Below are 18501 nucleotides of genomic sequence, written 5' to 3'. Positions count from 1 at the left end.
TTCCTACTCAAAACTTTCAAAGTCTTTATCTTAGCTTATAATATCCTCTATGTCCCTGGCCTCCTTTCTGGTCTCATTTCCGACTTTCTTTTTTTAAAATATTGAACATTCATTTCATTTTAATGAAACAGTGCCAGGATAATACGTTCTTTCTGATCTGGAAGTAAGTATCCTGTCGTCTTCTGATTCTATTTGTTTTTTACTTGTTCTTTAAACAAATTTTAATATAAAGTTCAATTTTTCTTTAAGATTAGGTTTAACATAGACTATGTCAACTCAGACAATAAGCCAATGTCTTGAACCACAGATTCATTAGTTCTATCTTTGTTGTATTAATTTTATGCATGGTTCTTCTCTTATTAGGCTGTTTCCATCCTAATTTGACTTTGTTATTAGTAAATAATATCTGTTCATCTGTATAGGCCAAGGGGTCTTTTTATCTGATATCTCTAACTTTGGAAAGATGTCTATGCAGGCTGTATTTAAGCCGACTTGGAGCAGACTTGCAGTTCCAAATAAACACATACCTTTACAATTCTACCTTATAACAGTTTATCATACAATCCAAAATGGCTTAATGAATAATTTCCACTAGAAACTCAAAGCCCTGTCCATATAATGGAACACCAATTCTTTGAGTTTAGTAACTGCTTATGGTAAGGTCACTATGTGAACTGACATCAATTACTCTGTTTTTGTTTGTTTTTTATTTATTTATTTATTTATTTTTGGCTGTGTTGGGGCTTCGTTTCTGTGAGGGCTTTCTCTAGTTGCGGCAAGTGGGGGCCACTCTTCATCGCGATGCACGGGCCTCTCACTATCGTGGCCTCTCTTGTTGCGAAGCACAGGCTCCAGACGCGCAGGCTCAGTAGTTGTGGCTCACGGGCCTAGTTGCTCCGTGGCATGTGGGATCTTCCCAGACCAGGGCTCAAACCCGTGTCCCCTGCATTAGCAGGCAGATTCTCAACCACTGTGCCACCAGGGAAGCCCCAATTACTCTGTTTTAATGGTCAAAGGCCGTTACTAGCAAGCTATTCAAAGAACTTCCTACTCTTCCTCTCTGCTCAGCTCCAGCCACATCCACCTTCTTAACGTTCCTTCAACAAGCTTAAAAATGCTTCTATTGTAGGGTTCTTCACTTTTTACTCTGCCAAGAACACTCTACTACTAGCTTTGTACATGCAGATCTGGATTATGTAAACTGTCAATACGTGATTTGATGTATATTCCTTTGTCTCAAAAAGGTATATAACTGTACTTTGACCTCTAACAGATGGAATATTCCTCAGAGCTCTCTAAAACACAGTCTTCCGGGTTATAATCCTCAGGTTGGTTGGAATAAAATTTTCATTTCTTTCTTAGATCTTAGACTATTAATTAATTTTATTGTCAACACTATATTTAGGCTAATCATTCATTTTACTACAAATGGTTAGGAACACTCCATTCATTGACTAATTGAAAAGACAGACTTTACTAAATATCTACTGAGGACACAAGGTGAGTAAGGTCCACTCCATCCCTGCCCTCAAGTAGCTATAGTCCAAACAGGAAGACATATAACCAGGCAGGGACAAAACAGAGTGAAATCTTAAGAGATAATAGGAGTTAGCCCCAGGAAAAGGACTGTCAAGGGTGTTCCCAGAAAAAGGAACAACATGTGCAAGAAAAAGGAACAACATGTGCAATTGCCTGTGGTCATGAAAGGGCAGTCTGAAAAATCAGTATGGCACCGCAGAGTCAAGTGACTGAGTCAAATGTCTGAAGTGAGGCAGGAGGTTAGGACATAAAAGAACCTCTTGGGGATTGGAGGAGAGATCAGAGATTGGAAGAGATTGGAGTCTATAGCAGTAATCCAGGTAAGAAATAATTGACTAAACAGCAGCAGTGGGAATACAGAGGTGTTTGAATCAATGAAAACATTTGTAAAAAGTTAACTTATTAGCATATTCTGGGTCATCTGGATAAAAACCAACATCTCACAGCCTAGTATTGCCACAAGATTTCACGGCCCACTCTCGTATTTTATTTGTTGTTTTATCACAGGCCAATCATGCTAGAGGCCTTCAAGCCAAGTGCACCCAAGTGAAAGCCAAATATCATCAAAATGAACAAAATAAGCAAAAGTCTTACAGTATATCAATGAAGAAAATGAAAAGAATATGCAGTCATAAGACCACACAGTAGAAAGACAAATACAAAAGAACCTGCTTTGTAGTAGTCATTATCATAGATCCATTTTGAGTGACTTATAATGTGAAATTTTTATTTTTATATGTATCAACTTGCAATAGTTCATTAGAAATGCAGTAGTAAATATGTAATGAAGTTTTTACTAAATGGATTTTAATATTATTTTGAAGTCATTAATAAATTATGTAGCCCATCAAAATAATAGATCAGAGACATTAAAGGGGTCCAGAATATACCACCATGGCATAAAAATTATTTTGAGTACAGGGCATGAGTTTCGGGAATCACTTACCTGCCCAAAAGCAGAGCTTCCCAAAAGAACTCAAAAGAATTAAGTTGTCATAAATCTCCTCCCCAGGAGCAACCAGAGAAGACTGCCTCATTACCTGAGATGAGAAGTCTCCACACCACACCTAAACATACACTGTCACAAAATGATCAAGTCTCCCATCTATTCTACTAAGGACCAATTTATCTTTCCTAAAAATTGTTTTCCCATAAGTACCCTTCTCTCTCTCCCCTTCCCCTATTAAGATGGTATATAGTATATATAACTAAGATCCCACAAGCCACGCAGTGTGGCCAAAAAAAAAAAAAAAACTGATAGAGGAAATTGAACCAATGGAATTTGATGTGGAATTGAATATGGGGACTGAATATACAAATTGATGTGGAATTGAAGTGGGGAAGGAACCAAGGATGATTCCCAGGATTCTGACCTGCGCAAGTCAGTAGATGGCAGTGCCATTCACTGGGACAGAAGGAGGAGAAAAGAACTGGGGAAGGCAGGGAATAGCAAAGGAAAGAGGGAATGAAGAATTATTTTCAACATACTTTAGGTGTCACCAAGAGATTCAAGTGGAAATGTCCAATAGAAAGACATCTATCTAGATGGGTTTCAGCTTATGATATAACTTTGGAACTCACTGGCATATGTGCAATATTTGCTATCATGAGAATTAATAATATCATGCAGGGAGTATGTACAGAGTAAGAAAAGAGCCAGCCACAGAAACTATGTGAAATAATAAATGTTTACTGTGTTTATTGTTTTTTTGTTTTTTGTTTTTTTTAAGAAAAGAAGAAAAAGAAGGGAACCAGGTCAGAAAGCTCTGAGGAACACCAACATTTTAGGTAAAAGAGAGCAATTAAAAGATAGGAATGAGGGCTTCCCGGTGGCGCAGTGGTTGAGAATCTGCCTGCCAATGCAGGGGGCACGGGTTCGAGTCCTGGTCTGGGAAGATCCCACATGCCGCAGAGCAACTGAGCCCGTGAGCCACAATTACTGAGCCTGCGCGTCTGGAGCCTGTGCTCCGCAACAAGAGAGGCCGCGATAGTGAGAGGCCCGCGCACCGCGATGAAGAGTGGCCCCCACTTGCTACAACTAGAGAAAGCCCTCGCACAGAAACTAAGACCCAACACAGCCATAAATAAATAAATAAATAAATAAATAAATAAAAATTAAAAAAAAAAAAAGAATTAAAAAAAAAAGGAATGAAAAATATTTTTCGTACTTAATAACCAAGAAGTCATTTGTGGCCTTATTAAGGGCAGTTTTGGTGGATGTATAGAAGTAGAAGCCAAATTAGAAACAGTAGAAAAGAAACAAATGAGAGATTAAAATAGATGCAGGTGATTGCTTCTCAATCACCCAACCAGCAGCTTCAAAAACAGATACTAGGTTCTACCTTTGTAAATTTCTATTCTATAGGACTCAATGGAATCCCAGAATCTACATTAATAAAATTTTCATGTACTGGTGATTCTCACATACTTCAAAATGAACTTTGTGAACTTTAGAAACCAATGACATATAAAAATGATTGACATATTATTATTCATGAAATCTAGAATGTAAAAATTAAAAGATACTTCTGATACACTATCTCAATGAATACAAAATAAAGGTTAACTTTACAAGTTTCTTCAAGAAAGCCTACTGAACAGTCACAAGAACACAATGAATAAACTACCTTTTCACATAAATTTAATAGTAAGGTAAGAGGAAAAAGATCCTGCACATCAAAATACACTCTGATCACTTAAAGAGTTGACCAATTGCAACTATAGTGCAACAAATGGATGCTACTGCATGAAAACAGCTTGTGGGTCAGTCACTAGACATACGTACCGGCTTTAAGAAAGCAATCAAAGGGGAAGAGCAAATGCTAAGAATCAAAGTGGGGGTATGGGCAATTTCAGGGTCTACAAGACATTTATGAAATGTGATACTGAAACAGCAAAGAAATGGACTCAATACTAACAAAAGTGAGGGTCAGGTCATATATTAATTACAATCCAAAGGAAACTAAGCTAGGTGGCAATTTCAAAAAATATCAGCAAATGTTTACTCTAATTATATGTATCCACCTACATAAAGAAACCAAAGAGAAGGTTCTGATCCTTGATTCAGGCATAACTACCAGGTAAATTGAATAACAGTGGTTAAATAAGACTGCCTAGTTTAAATCTAGGTTCCACAACGTATTCGCTGTGTGACCTTGAACCAGTTGCTTGACCACTCATCTCAGTTTCCTGGTCAGTAAACCTAACAGTTCTCTTATCATAGGGCTGTTGTGAGGATTAAGTGAAATGACGCATATAATGCAACCTAGCACAGTGACTGGGCATACAGTAAGTAAACAGTAAATGTTAGTGCTTATTGTTACTATTTTATGTCTTTCAGGAGTTCCCAGTCTAACAGCAGAGACTAACCAGAAGCTCAATGCAGTAAGTTCTATTAGAGGTATGCAAAGAGTCTTATGAGAGTCCAAAGTTACTGTGCCCACTGAAAACATTAAGGGGAACTCAGCCACAACAATCAGTGTTATAGACCACATGTTATTCTCAACATGCTTTGATCACGACTAAAGACTTCCTATATTAAAAATACATCATAAATATGGTTTTCCTCATAGTGAAACTAAAAGAGATTTACATTTCTGTCATGCCTAAAATAGAGATATGAGCACAAGTCAAGCATTTAAACTGATGACCAAGCCCCCCATATTCTACTGTGTTTTAGCTGATACTATTGTACAAAAATCCACAGAAAATTTCACCAGAAAAAAAAAGAAGTTGAAAATGAGCTCAAATCTTATCATGAACAAGTTAATGCGTGTTTAGTGAACTAAACTGCAAAATACCCAATTCTAGGATATTCATTCGATAAAACTGGTAATTCCTTAAATGTGCTAGAAACCGTGTGAGTCTACTGGAGAGAGGATGATGTGCAAAAACAGATATTCTTGTCCTCATAGGACTTACAGTCTAGAGGGAAAACTAGTATTATTTTATAACAGGGTAATCTGGGTGGGAGAGAGGGTGTAGAATATCCTCCTCACTCAATCTATAAGGGGAAAAGTTGAATATTACATAATATTACAAAAAATACTATTAATAAAACCATAGTTTCTAACTGCCTTAGCAAATTGACTCAAATAGTCAATAAGGAAGCTAATTAGAAGTTGGAGGCATGGGACTTCCCTGGTGGCGCTGTGGTTAAGACTCTGTGCTCCTAATGCAGGGGGCCCAGGTTCAATCCCTGGCCAGGGAGCTAGACTCCATGTGCATGCTGCAACTAGGAGTTTGCATGTCACAACTAAGGAGCCCTTGAGCTGCAACTAAGGAGCTAGCCTGCCACAACTAAGACCCTGTGCAAATAAATTAATTTTTTTAAAAAGTGGGAGTCACGATTTGCCTTTAGCCCTTATTACATGGTAATCAGATGAAGATCTGCCAGTTTAAGTAGTCTTGCAATTTCACCATCAACTTCTGCAAAGGAAATAAGTGTACATAAATCTACACAGAGACTTAGAAAAACCTGTCTAGACAACCTTTGGATTGTAGTGCAATATAATAATCAACCACATAAAGAAATGTCCAGATGTGAGGCATTCTGTAATACAATGACACTATACAATATGAAAGCAAGTTACAGAAAAATGAAAAAGGTGACTCCTCAGTCACCTTTTAGATTATAATCTAAAAACAAAACAAAACAAAAGATCCAACTAAACTGTAATATGTAATTTAAGCAAGCTACATCAAACCTGAAGCGTAAGAGAATTCAATAGAATATTTAAGCAGCAATAAGTGCCTAGAAAGAATTAACCAAAAAAATTAGATTCCAGCACTGAACTTTTTTTTCACCTTCTAGAGAAATATCCTCCCCTCCAATTCTCCACCACATCCCTACTCTCTTTATTATTAGTGGGATGAACAATAAAGGAACCCAATACAGGACATTAGCCATTTTACTGAGAATACTTTTTCAAAAAACTTTAGAAATGGGGCTTATAAAAAGAATGTTAAAATTATATCTTAACAAGGGTATATACCATATGACCCAGCTATTCCACTTCCAGGCATTTATCTGAAGAACACAAAAACACTAATTCGGACAGATATATGTACCCCTGTGTTCCCTGAAGCATTATTTACAACAGCCGAGATATGGAAACAACCTAAGTGTCCATCAATGGATGAATGGATAAAGAAGATGTGATAAATATACACACACACAATGGAATATTACTCATCCATAAAAAGAATGAAATCCTGCCATTTACAAGAACGTGGATGGAACTTGAAGGTACTATGCTAAGTGAAATAAGCAGACAAAGACAAATACCATAAAATTTCACTCATATTTGGAATCTAAAAAAACAAAGCAAGTGAACAGACAAAATAAAACAAAAACTCATCAATATAGAGATCAGATTAGTGGTTACCAGAGGGGAAGGGGGTTGGGGAGATGGATGAAATGGGTGAAAGGGTCAACTGTGTATGGTGATGGATGGTAACTAGACTTGTGGTGGTGATCACTTTGTAGTGTATACAGATGTCAAATTATAATGCTATACACTTGAAACTTATTTTTTAAAAAGTGGGGGCTAGGGACTTCCCTGGTGGTCCAGTGGTAAAGAATCCACCTTACAATGCAGGGGACTCAGGTTCGATCCCTAGTCAGGGAACTAAGATCCCACATGTCGCGGGGCAACAAAGCCTGCGTGCCACAACTACTGTGCTCACGCGCCTCAACTAGAGCCCGTGTGCCGCAAACTACAGAGCCCACGCGCTCTGGAACCCACACGCCACAACTAGAGCCCACACGCCGTGGAGCCTGCGTGCCACAACTAGAGAAGAGAAAATCTGCATGCCACAACTAGAGAGAAGCCCGAGCACTGCAACGAAGAGCCCGCACACAGCAAAGAAAGATCCCACGTGCCTCAACAAAGATCCAACACAGCCAAAAATAAATTAAATAAATAATAAATCTTTTCAAAAAAAAAAGTCAGGGGTACATATTTGCAATCCTATGATTTCCTTCCCTATCTGACTCCAGAATTGGCTCTGAGCAACCTGTGTACAGGGACTCTTTTCTTACTCTCTTTTACATTCCCAAGGACAGAACTTAAGTGTGCAACAAATGTCTGCTGGACTGGATCAAATCAACATAGTGACAACATCTCCAATACAGTACATACAGTGGCTAAATTGCTTTATCATTTCAAAATTATCAAAAATATACTTACATATAAGTTTACATGCATATTTACAGGATTTGCCATTTAAAGCATGTAAAACTGCAATTTATAGATTATAAGAAAAAGCCACAGTCATATGACATCTTGCTTAAGAGTTTTGACCTTAAAGTGAAATGTCTTAAAATAATTTCATCCTCGGTGAAAATGTAACTAAAGAGCCTAAAATAAAATGTAGTTTACATAATGTTACCATAAATTTGAAAAAGAACAATTGATTCAACTTAACACCATTTCAGTGCTTACCCCCACTTATTCTTGCTTCTGCCTACATACCTGCCTACTCATAGACATTTTTAAAAGTCTTTTAGAGCCTTCTTTGTAAAGAAAACAGTAGTCTCTAAAAACAATGTAAATTAGCTATTTTAGTCATTGATTATTTTCTCGAACTTCACAGCAATCGTAGATTCCAATGGGCAACTTAAGCATTACATTTACTATTATCCTACCAGTTTTGTTTCCAAGAACCAAAGATTTATAAGTAAATTGGTAACTTGGCAAACTGTTGGCAGAAAATCTGTCTTTATTATAACGATTATAGTAAACTTAGCAAATCACAACATACGACAATTTAAAGAATCCTAGAAGGGGTATAAAATTAGAAGACACCCTCACACCAAATGACAAATTATAGTGCCACATGTACACTCTGGTCAGAGGTCCAGAGACTTGTGTCCAACCTCCTTCCAAGTGATGTAAAGACCTCTGGAAATCAAACAGGAGATCCTCCCCTTCTAAAGCTGAAAAACTGAACGAGGGGGCCTAAGTACAATTCGGGGAAGGTTCAGGGAGAGATGAAGCAGACCCTAAGGAGGTCTCGCCAAGGCACAATCATCCATTCGTCTCCGCAAATTCACACTGAGTACGACCCTCAAGTCACTGCAGGCCCGACGGGACCGAAATGAATCAGACCCCAAACCCTGCTCTCTAGAAGACATGGGTGATAGGGGCGAGGAGGGGAAAGGCACATAAACAGACACTATGAGCCTTGTATGCCAGTTTTGAAGTACGGACCGAATCTGTATTCTTCACCCATGTATACCCAGGGCGTTACATACAGCAAGTGCTCAGCGACTGTGTGCTGAACGAAAGAATAAATAAATAAATATGAAAAACAAAGACGAGCCGCGGTGTCCCTGGCTCAGCCTCCCACCTCCAGCCGTTCCTGACCCGGGCAGGGAAGTCACCCTCCCCTCAGACGGCGGCAGCAACCAAAGGTCAGCTCGAGCCGGGGCCCAAACTTTGCCGTCCCCAGCGCCCCCGCCGTCCCCACCTCCCACCCCCGGGCGGCACTTACCGTTGGTGTAGGGAGACCCCGAGGCCCGGGCGGCCCCGTTCTGGGCCTGGAGGCCGATGGGGGCGCCGCCAGAGGCCGGTATCCCGGGCTGGGACATGACGACGATGTTTATCGGGGTTGGAAGGGGCTGGTTGGCGTCTGCGGCAGCGCCAAGCCGAGAGTTGAAAGACGACTGCTGGAAGCGGAGAGAGGGGGGCTAACGACTTAGGACTGAAGGCGGGATAGAGAGAGGGCGGCGCAGGAAGCCCTAGGCATGGCGCCGCATTCTCCCTAGCCCGCCGGCGGTGACTGCCTGGTCTGGGGGCTAAAGCTTGGAAGTCGGGCCGGTGTGGCCGAAAACGCCGGGCTGGTAGGCAGCAACCAAGCGGAGAGAGACGGAGGGAGGCCCTGGCCGGAACTGCCTGTCAGCCCTCGGCCGCGCAGGCGCAATCGGGACACGTGGCACTTCCGGCTCCGGCCTCGCAGCTGCCGCCGGTATCGGTGAGCTCTTCTCTCACCGCAGGGCTGCCCTGAAGCCACCTGACAGCTCCGGGTGTCCCGGCCCGAAGGACGGAGCTCGGCCTCTCCTGCCACGTCACTTTCACCGTCGGCCGGAAGTGGCGTGTGTCACCGATACGGAAATCCCCGCCGTGATGAACGTCATCTAGCCGGCACGGCCGGGATCTGAGTGCAGTCAGGGTTTCAGTGGAAGCTTTCGTGGGGTGGGAATGACAGTTCCTCTCCTCGAGTTTTTGTGAAGATTACCTGAGAGGACAGACGTCATCGTCCTCTGCTGAGACTATGCCGAGTAGCTGAGCCGATTAATGTTCGTCGCAGTATTTCATTTCACATTTCATCATCATATTCCAGGTGTAAATTGTAAGAGATTTTTTAAAAAGGAGTGGTTAATTATGTACATGTGTTCAGAGTAATCAAATCGAAGAGGAGGCCTTTGCTTTTTGACCGGAGGATTCAGAAGTAATTTTAATTTTGAAACTCGCTGATTCATATAGCATAGTCACGCCAAAGTTCATTAACAACATATTTAAATGGCAGTTTTATTTCCTCTTCTAAGAGTTTGCAGTAAGGTACAACATTCAAACTTCTTTTCTAGTCAAGGAGACTTTTTTTTTTCCTTGCAAGTAGATTTTTTTTTTTTTACTTTTGAGGCCAAAAGGAGGTAGAAACTGGAGTGATTAGACAACATAATTAATGATCTCAGTAGTCATCTTAGCCACCTTCATTATACTTAGGTTTTCCTGTTCTGAGCTGATGATAAAGCCCTTCTTTAGACTGCAGATTTGTACTGTTCATTAAAATGTCATGCCAACAGTTTCAAAACCGGTGAAGGGTGAAATACATCTTACTTAATTCGTTTGATATCAAATGCCTATTATGAAATGTTATATTACATACAAAAAGAGTAAGAACTAAACTGTTGTGTGATGCCTGAAAAACAGTAAGAATTCAAATAACTAAATGTTAACTTTTATCCTTTTTTTATCATTTGCCTCAGATGTGTAAAAATGTGTTTGCTGTGTATGAAATTGAAAAATTAAATTCCTTTGTACAATATACAAGACTTCTTTAGGATGAAGATGATACTTTTGGTCAAACTGTTTTCAGCTTAGAGCCCCTATAACCAAATCCCAAATCACATATCCCAAGAACACTTGAAAAGATACACAAACACAAGCCTCTTAATGGTTTAAAGAGAAAATAGACCTCAGAAACTGAACCTCCCTGAGGTCAGACAAAGTCAGCGTCGCTCTTCAAAAGAGCAGATCCTTAGGCCTGGTCTCAAACTTGCTTCAGTTGAATTCGTCTTTTTTTTTTAATTCAACTTTTAAATGATCTTGGTTTGTTGACCTTGGCACAGGAATTTGATTTGGTTAAATCAAGGTTTCTCTGGACTTTGTTCTGTTTAAGCAATATCTGTATTGAGAAAAAAAAATACTGATGAAGAAGAATTAGCCATTTTAAAAAGTAAATAACCTCTGGTTAAATCAGGTTAAATAAACATAAATAATTTGCTAATAAGTAAACAGTGCTTCTTCTAAAATGTGTTCCACCCCTAAGTATCCCTGTTGCTATTATGACCCCCACTCCAAAAAACAAAAACAAGAAACAAAATTAATGGTTCAGTCTTTCAAGTGTTTTTTACATTTTCAATGTAGTCAGCTTTAAAATATTGAGGAAAAACGCATAATTTGTCATCTGCACACCCTTAGGAATAGTTGGAAGGTAAGTGTAAATAACTGAGGTGAGACAACATATTTAAACATTTAAGTGCTTTTCCTATTAAATATTATCCACACATTACCAAATCCTTCTCTGGCTTCTTTAAGTTGGCCACATAAATTTTATGGAAAAATTATTAGTGCTATTACCAGTTGTTAAGGGTATCGATATTTCTTTGGTCAATTATTTATATCTACCCTACACTACCATACACTTTTCTAAGCTAATGTCAGTAATATATTCTACTTTCTTATCCTTGATTTTCAGAACAACAGGACCCTTCTACTGCATATGCCCCTTCATATTTTTATCTATGAATCACATTTTCTGCATATTATTTTCAGAGCCTTCAACCCTATTTAAGAAAATTATATACAACAAAATAAGTGACACAAAAGTGTTTGAGTAAGGAGACAACACTATACAAAGAATATTTCATTAAATTTGATTACTTATTTAGACCCAAAAGAGGGAGATGCATTCCTAATAAAATTTGTTGATTTGCAGAAGTGGACTTAGGCTCACACCAGCCTAAGTCCACTTTGCCTGCCTGCTCATGACTCTTGAATTGTCAGCTGATAAGCAGGATCAATCCTGTTTACTTTTCAGGGTAAGGGAAATTATATTAGGTCTTCTAGTTTTGGTTTTTTTTTTTTCTATTTCTATTTCAAACAAACAAAGAACTAGTTTCAATTACAAACAGCAGGTTTGTTCTGAAACTCTTGTGGCTCCACTTTAGGAACAGTTCCTCTGGCCTCATTTGCCTCTCACAGGACATCTGTCTGTATCTGAAGTCAGTAGCTCTGAAGGTACATTACAAGTACAGTCACCCCACACCAAACCAGTAAATCCCATTGCTTTCTTTGAAAACTTTTCATCTTTATGTAGTTCTCACTGCCCACTCTGGTCAGTTTCATCATCTTGCACCTGAGCTACTGGGATGGTCTTATTGGTTTCAATCTCTCCCATCCATCCTTCATGCTGAATGGAGCGCCTAAGTACTGACTCCATTTTTATTTTCCTATACCCCTAAACCTGTAATTGCTCCCTTTGCCTGCTCCATCAAGTTAAAGTTTCACTGCATGGCTTTTCTCATCTCATTCTGAGTAAAATCCAAAGTCCTACTCATAGCCTACAAGGCCTCAGATGACTTGACATTGCTACTTCTCTCCCCTCATCATCTTCTACACTCCCTCTCACTCAGCACTTGCTATCTCTCTAGCTACCCAAGCACAAGTCTGCATTAATACTTATTTCCATTACCCGGGATGCTCTTCCTCAAGACACACATCTAGCTCAATCTCTCACCCCTTCTTTAGTCAAATGATACCTATGGCGAGGCCTTTTCTGAACACCCTATACAACAACATACCCTCCGTGCTCACTTTCTATCCCTCTTACCCTGCTTTTTTTTCTTCATAGCACTTCTCATCATTGTTATATACTAGTGTTTATGTTTATCTTTCTTCAGTGGAATAAAATTCTATACATATCGTGACAATTCTAAGGTAACTTTTTTTATATATAAGTTTATTTTATTTATTTAGTTATGTTTGGCTGCATTGGGTCTTTGTTGCTGTGCGTGGGCTTTCTCTAGTTGCGGCAAGTGGGGTCTACTCTTTGTTGCAGTGCGCGGGCTTCTCATTGCGGTGGCTTCTCTTGTTGCGGAGCACGGGCTCTAGGCACGCGGGCTTTAGTAGTTGTAGCTGACGGGCTCTAGAGCACAGGCTCAGTAGTTGTGGCGCATGGGCTTTGTTGCTCTGCAGGATGTGGGATCTTCCCAGACCAGGGCTCAAACCCCGTGTCCACTCCATTGGCAGGCGGATTCTTAACCACTGCGCCACCAGGGAAGCCCAGGGTAATTGTTTTGATATCATGTCTGTCTCCTTATTTAGACTGTAAGAAAGTGGAGACCAGGGCCAGTGTCCTATTTACCTCTGTATTCTCAGCACTTGGCTTGGGGCCTCACACTTGACAGGTATTCAATAAACATTTTTGAATGGATAAATTTAAAGCGTCATCTCTTCCAATCTTCTATTCTGAATATTTTGAGCCTCACTAATTCACTACGTTCATATTGCAACTGTAGCCCAAACCACACCACTAGCACTTGTTTCTAAACTATGTTGTTCTCTAATTCTTTTATTCTTAACTATTACGCTGCATTGTGTCCCATCTGATACTGACCTGGTAGTGTAGTTGAAATAGTGTTAGCCTCTGGTCAGACCCTATCTCTCCTGAGTAGCACTGGAGGTACAATATCAAATGCCAACTCTTTTTCCTTTTCTAACTCTAAAGATATCGCTCTGTCCCTGCCCCATCTACACACATCCTGGCACCACGGTATCAGAGATCTGAGATATAAATTCCCCTTTAAACCTATCTTTTCATCATACTTTCTACTCATCAGCTCTTTCATTGATTTATTCATTCATTCAACAAATATTGATTAAATTCCTTCCATATGTCAGGCACCAAGCAAAAACAGAACAGGATAGATAGGATCTCTTCCTTCTGTGGAGTTTACAGTGGAGGAAATGCAATAAAAATGTAAATAAATATATCTTTATAAGTTTCGAATTTGATAAGTGCTGTTGAGGTATTGGTAGTGACATAGAGAATAGGAAGCAGGGATCTGATTTGGATAGGAGGGTTAGGACATGAGGTAACATTTAAGCTGTGATCTAAAGGACAAGGAAGCTAGCCATACAAAGGGAGAAGATGGGGAGAAGAAGGACACTGGGCAAAGGGAACAGCACCTACAAAAGCCCAGAGGCAGGAATAAGCTTGCTGTGGTGAACAAGGCAGAATGGCACAAGGTGAAATTCGAGAAATACAGGAGGCAGAGCAGCAAGAGCCTTATAAGGCATTGTAAAGAGTTTACAGACTTTGGGAAGCAATTGAAGAGTTGTAAACAGCAGAGTAATTTGATCTAATTCATGCTTTAAGATGAATCCATTAAAAAAAAATCAGTCCAACAGCTGTGAGGGTAATTGACTGGTGGGGAAAGAAGAGTTGTTGCAGTAACCCAGGCCACAGATGATGGTGGCCTGCAGTAAGGTGGTTGTAGTGGAGATAGAAGTAGACTCACTAATCCAAGTTAAAACTTTGAACTTTGGTATTTCCTTTACTTTTGCTACCAACATGTAATCAGTCATGTCTGACTCCCTATTTCTTTGTTCCCACTGACCAAGCACCGCCCCACGTTACCTCTCACCTCTGTGATTGCAGCTGTCTCATTACTGATCTCAGTTTTCAGTCCTGACCTGTTCCAATACAACCCATGCACTGCTGCCAGAGCAAACTTTCAAAAATATGGCTGACCATATTCCTGTTCTGCTCAGAACCTCCGAAAGGCTCTACAGTTTGGGAGTCAAGGTCCCTGGTAGTCCTGTCGAAAGCTATTTAGTCAAACCATAATACTTGCCTGATGCTTTTCCCATCTCTATTCCTTTCTGAATGTTATTCTCTCATTATGATATATTATCCCTGCTGGATATTAATCCCCATATTACATATACAGGAACTGAAACTTCAAGTGGCTAATAATGTTAGAACCATAGTCTATAGCTAGGGGTTGTACTCTTAACTATTATACTCTATTAAAAATGCAGCCATTGGGCTTTCCTGGTGGCACAGTGGTTAAGAATCTGCCTGCCAGGGCTTCCCTGGTGGCACAGTGGTTGAGAATCCGCCTGCCAATGCAGGGGACATGAGTTCGAGCCCTGGTCTGGGAAGATCCCACATGCCGCAGAGCGGCTGGGCCCGTGAGCCACAATTACTGAGCCTGCGCGTCTTGAGCCTGTGCTCCGCAACAAGAGAGGCCGCGATAGTGAGAGGCCCGCGCACCGCGAGGAAGAGTGGCCCCCGCTTGCCACAACTAGAGAAAGCCCTCGCACAGAAACGAAGACCCAACACAGCCATAAATAGATAAATAAATAAATTAAAAAAAAATAATAAAAAGAATCTGCCTGCCAGTGCAGGGGACATGGGTTTGAGTCCTGGTCCGGGAGGATCCCACATGCTGTGGAGCAACTGGGCCCATGCGCCACAACTACTGAGCCTGCGTTCTGGAGCCTGCGAGCCACAACTATTGAAGTCCGGGCGCCTAGAGCCCGTGCTCCGCAACAAGAGAAGCCACCGCAATGAGAAGCCCGTGCACCACTATGAAGAGTAGCCCCCGCTTGCCTCAACTAAAGAAAGCCCATGCACAGCAATGAAGACCCAACACAGCCAAAAATAAATAAATAAATAAAAATGCAGCCATTAAAATTCATGATTTAGAAGAATACTTAATTACATGGGAATGTTTTTAATTTTAAACGTTTTACAAAACTGTTCATAGTATGATTATAATCTTATAAAACTGGTTATATCTGTGAGGTGTGACAGAGGGTGATTTTTGTTTCCATTATGTTTTTCTGGATTTTCCAAACTTTTTAACCATGACTAAGTATTACTTTTATAACAATAACAATCTTCAAAAAGATTGGGGGTAAATATCTTATGTATCCTTTAGACTCTCCTCAAACACTGATATCTCCTGCCTCTCCACCTCCTCACCCCTACCATAAGTTTGTACTTTGCTATCCTTTCTCTCCTCCTACCTTCTTTTATAGTTAGTTGTGAACGAACACATCTCCCTGCCAAACCGAAAGGCCCTGGAGGAAAGAGACTGTCTTGCTTATTGTCATTCCCCCATTCCTAGAGGATTTACAATCTGTTGCTGAAGTCAGCAGGAATCATAATTTAGATTTCTATCTAAAGGCTCACTAAAATGCCAGGGATATCAGGAAAGAAAGGCAATCCAGGAAAAGAGCTGTGGAGTACTCTTGAGGAGCCTGGTGAAGTGCCTCAAGCTACTTAAAAGTATTTATTAAACCAAACTGAATTTAAGACTAGGTGAGTGGAAAGGAGAATAGAGGTGAACCCAGACTGGAACAGCAGGCTCCTCCAGCTCAGACCAATGGACTCCAGGGAAATTCTTTAACCCCTTGAGGACAAAAATGTAGCTAGGAGTCCTTCATATTATGAATGAATCACTTGCTCATATGTATTAAGCACCTATTGTATGCCAAGCACTGAAAACGGTTTAAGAGGGGAAAGGCAGATATGGTTCTTGACCTAAGGAAGTTTCTAGAATGCCTGTTGGGGGAGGCTATAGATAAATAATCATACATATTTAACTGTAAAATTATAAGCAAGATAACTTCAATGATAAGGTAAATTGTACAGTTGCTGGGGAAACCTGAAATAGAGGGCTTAACCAAGTCTGAGAGGGAGGCTTTGATGAGAGAGCTATCTGTGCTGAGACCTGAAGAGTGTATAGGAGTTACCTGGGTGGAGAGGAGAGATTTGGGGAAGCAGTTCTGGCAGAAAGAATAACAAGTGCGAAGGGAGGACCAATGGAGTAAGGCATTTCCTGAGGCTGGAACGAAAGAGGGGGAGATCCAGCTGAGCCGGTTACAGGCTTTGTTGGGAATCTATCAAATAACTCCGCTTCAGTCCCCAAACACCTCCTTGTTCTGTCCACATCACCTAGAATCCTAGGCTTAAGAGCAATCTTGGAAGCACTATCATCACACTTTCATTCAAGGCACCCAAGTATTCCCATTTGAATACATTTAAGAAAAGTAACATCCATGAGCAAAGAACGGCTGGGGTCAAGACAGTCTTGTTTAAAGCTCATAGTTACATTTTGTAAATTACTTGAACTCAAGAAACAGGTGCACTTTGAAAATGTATTTTTTCAGGAAAGCATGTCACGTATAATCTCCTCAAGCTAAGAACCGGTGTTACCTTCCCTGCCTAGGCCCTCAGCCCCTGCAGCCCCTTCAGGCGTGTATGGGGAGCAGGCCCCAGCTCTGGGAGCATTCAGCGGTAGGACTGGCCGCGGAACCGCCAGGAGGCGGAACTGGAGGCGCGCGGCGCTGCTGTCCTGCGAACCTTCGGGAGAGAAGCACCCACCGGCCCGGAAGGAGCTAGCGCGGACTAGGGCAGCGGCAGCCATCGCGCTTTGCAGTTCGGTGTCGGAGTGAGTAGGGCCGACGCCAAGCAAGGAATTGTGTTCTCTCCAATCGCAGGTAAGTGGCGGCCTCTCCTGCCCGGAGAACCGGCGGGCGGCAGCTGTGGGCCCCGGAGAAGGAGCGCCTTTCGGGCCTGGGCCCACCCAATGCCCCTGCCTGTAGCCGGGCGAGGAAGGGGCTCCTGTTTTCTGCCCTGGAATCTGGCGGCGGGAAAGAGGACGGGCTCCTTTCGTGCTTCGCGGGGCCTCTCTGACGGTCATCCGGATAGGACACCGCTGCTGTCACACGGTGGGTTATTTCAGGAATGAACGAGATGACTCTAAACTGCAGGCAAGCCCTTCCTTCCCCTCGGCCTCAGTTTCCTCACCGAGTAAGGTGAAGGCGGCGGGGATCATTGACAGCTCAAGAGGCTGTGACGCGGCGTGTTGTTCTCAGCTCTCCCACTTAGTGTGGGGACAAATCGAACTTCCTTTCCCACTAGTGGTTAACGTCTTCCCATAGCCCAAGTCCCAGTTGACTGGGAAAAAGATACACTGTTGGGGGAAAACTGCAATGATTTAGGGATTATTTCAAGAGTTTCCAACAAGATAGAAATTGATTTTGACAACAGCTAAAACTCTGACATTGTTGACCAAAAAAACCAAACTCATCAGGAATTTAAGGTGTTAGGTACATGGGGCAAAATGAGGTGAAGAAATCCTTTTAATTTGAAAAACTAAACCTAATATTAGTTGCACGTTTTTATTGATATATCAAGTTCTATACTACCACTGTGTCTCACACTGAAGAATGTCCTGTGTTCAGTGTTGAGTGTTAGAATACGAATTAGAGTAAGTCTAAATGAAGCAAATGAAAGAAGAAAAGGAACATTTGTTTTCTACTATGTGTAAGGCGCTAGCTATGCACACAGCAATCCAGTGAGGAAGTAGTAGTATCGTCTCTATTTTACACATGAGGAATACAGGAAGGTTTACATTTTATCAATAATTAGTGGTGCTGACATTTCAAAGCAATGTGTATATCAAACGTTGTTTTAGTGGGCTTGCGTTCGTCACCAAAATATTTTGAACTTTAAAAACTTTAGGATAGTTCATTGGTGTTTTCTGAGTTTGCAGAAGAGGACGGTGTTGCCTTCATTTTAGAAATATTAAAGAAGCACTGTCATTAATTATGCAGATTAGCAGTTTAAATAGGGTACATTTTAACCCTCCTTTGCCTT

General features: G+C 41.0%; 2 protein-coding genes across 5 annotated transcripts in view; one reads left to right on the top strand and one right to left on the bottom strand.

Annotated features, from left to right (window-relative positions):
* The window catches only part of SEC24A (SEC24 homolog A, COPII coat complex component), a 60920-nt gene extending 51286 nt beyond the window's left edge, over positions 1 to 9634 (bottom strand). For 2 of the 3 annotated variants that reach the window (XM_036846085.1, XM_036846086.1), the window contains exon 1: positions 9037 to 9626. In XM_036846085.1, coding sequence (XP_036701980.1) covers positions 9037 to 9133 — 97 coding nt within the window. In that variant the 5' untranslated portion in view covers positions 9134 to 9626. Of the gene's footprint in view, positions 1 to 9036 lie in introns of all 3 variants that reach the window. The other variant, XM_036846087.1, reaches the window with a different exon arrangement.
* Positions 9635 to 17189: 7555 nt separating this feature from the next.
* Positions 17190 to 18501, top strand: part of SAR1B (secretion associated Ras related GTPase 1B) — a 30972-nt gene continuing 29660 nt past the window's right edge. Inside the window, exon 1 of one of the 2 annotated variants that reach the window (XM_036846310.1) lies at positions 17190 to 17339. The gene's annotated coding sequence lies outside the window, so the exon portion shown is untranslated. The remainder of the gene's footprint in view (positions 17340 to 18501) is intronic. The other variant, XM_036846311.1, reaches the window with a different exon arrangement.

The sequence above is a fragment of the Balaenoptera musculus genome, chromosome 3, assembly GCF_009873245.2.
Source record: "Balaenoptera musculus isolate JJ_BM4_2016_0621 chromosome 3, mBalMus1.pri.v3, whole genome shotgun sequence".
NCBI classification, from domain to species: domain Eukaryota; kingdom Metazoa; phylum Chordata; class Mammalia; order Artiodactyla; family Balaenopteridae; genus Balaenoptera; species Balaenoptera musculus.
The sequence above is the reverse complement of the archived record's forward strand: the minus strand, read 5'-3'. Positions and strand labels throughout refer to the sequence as shown.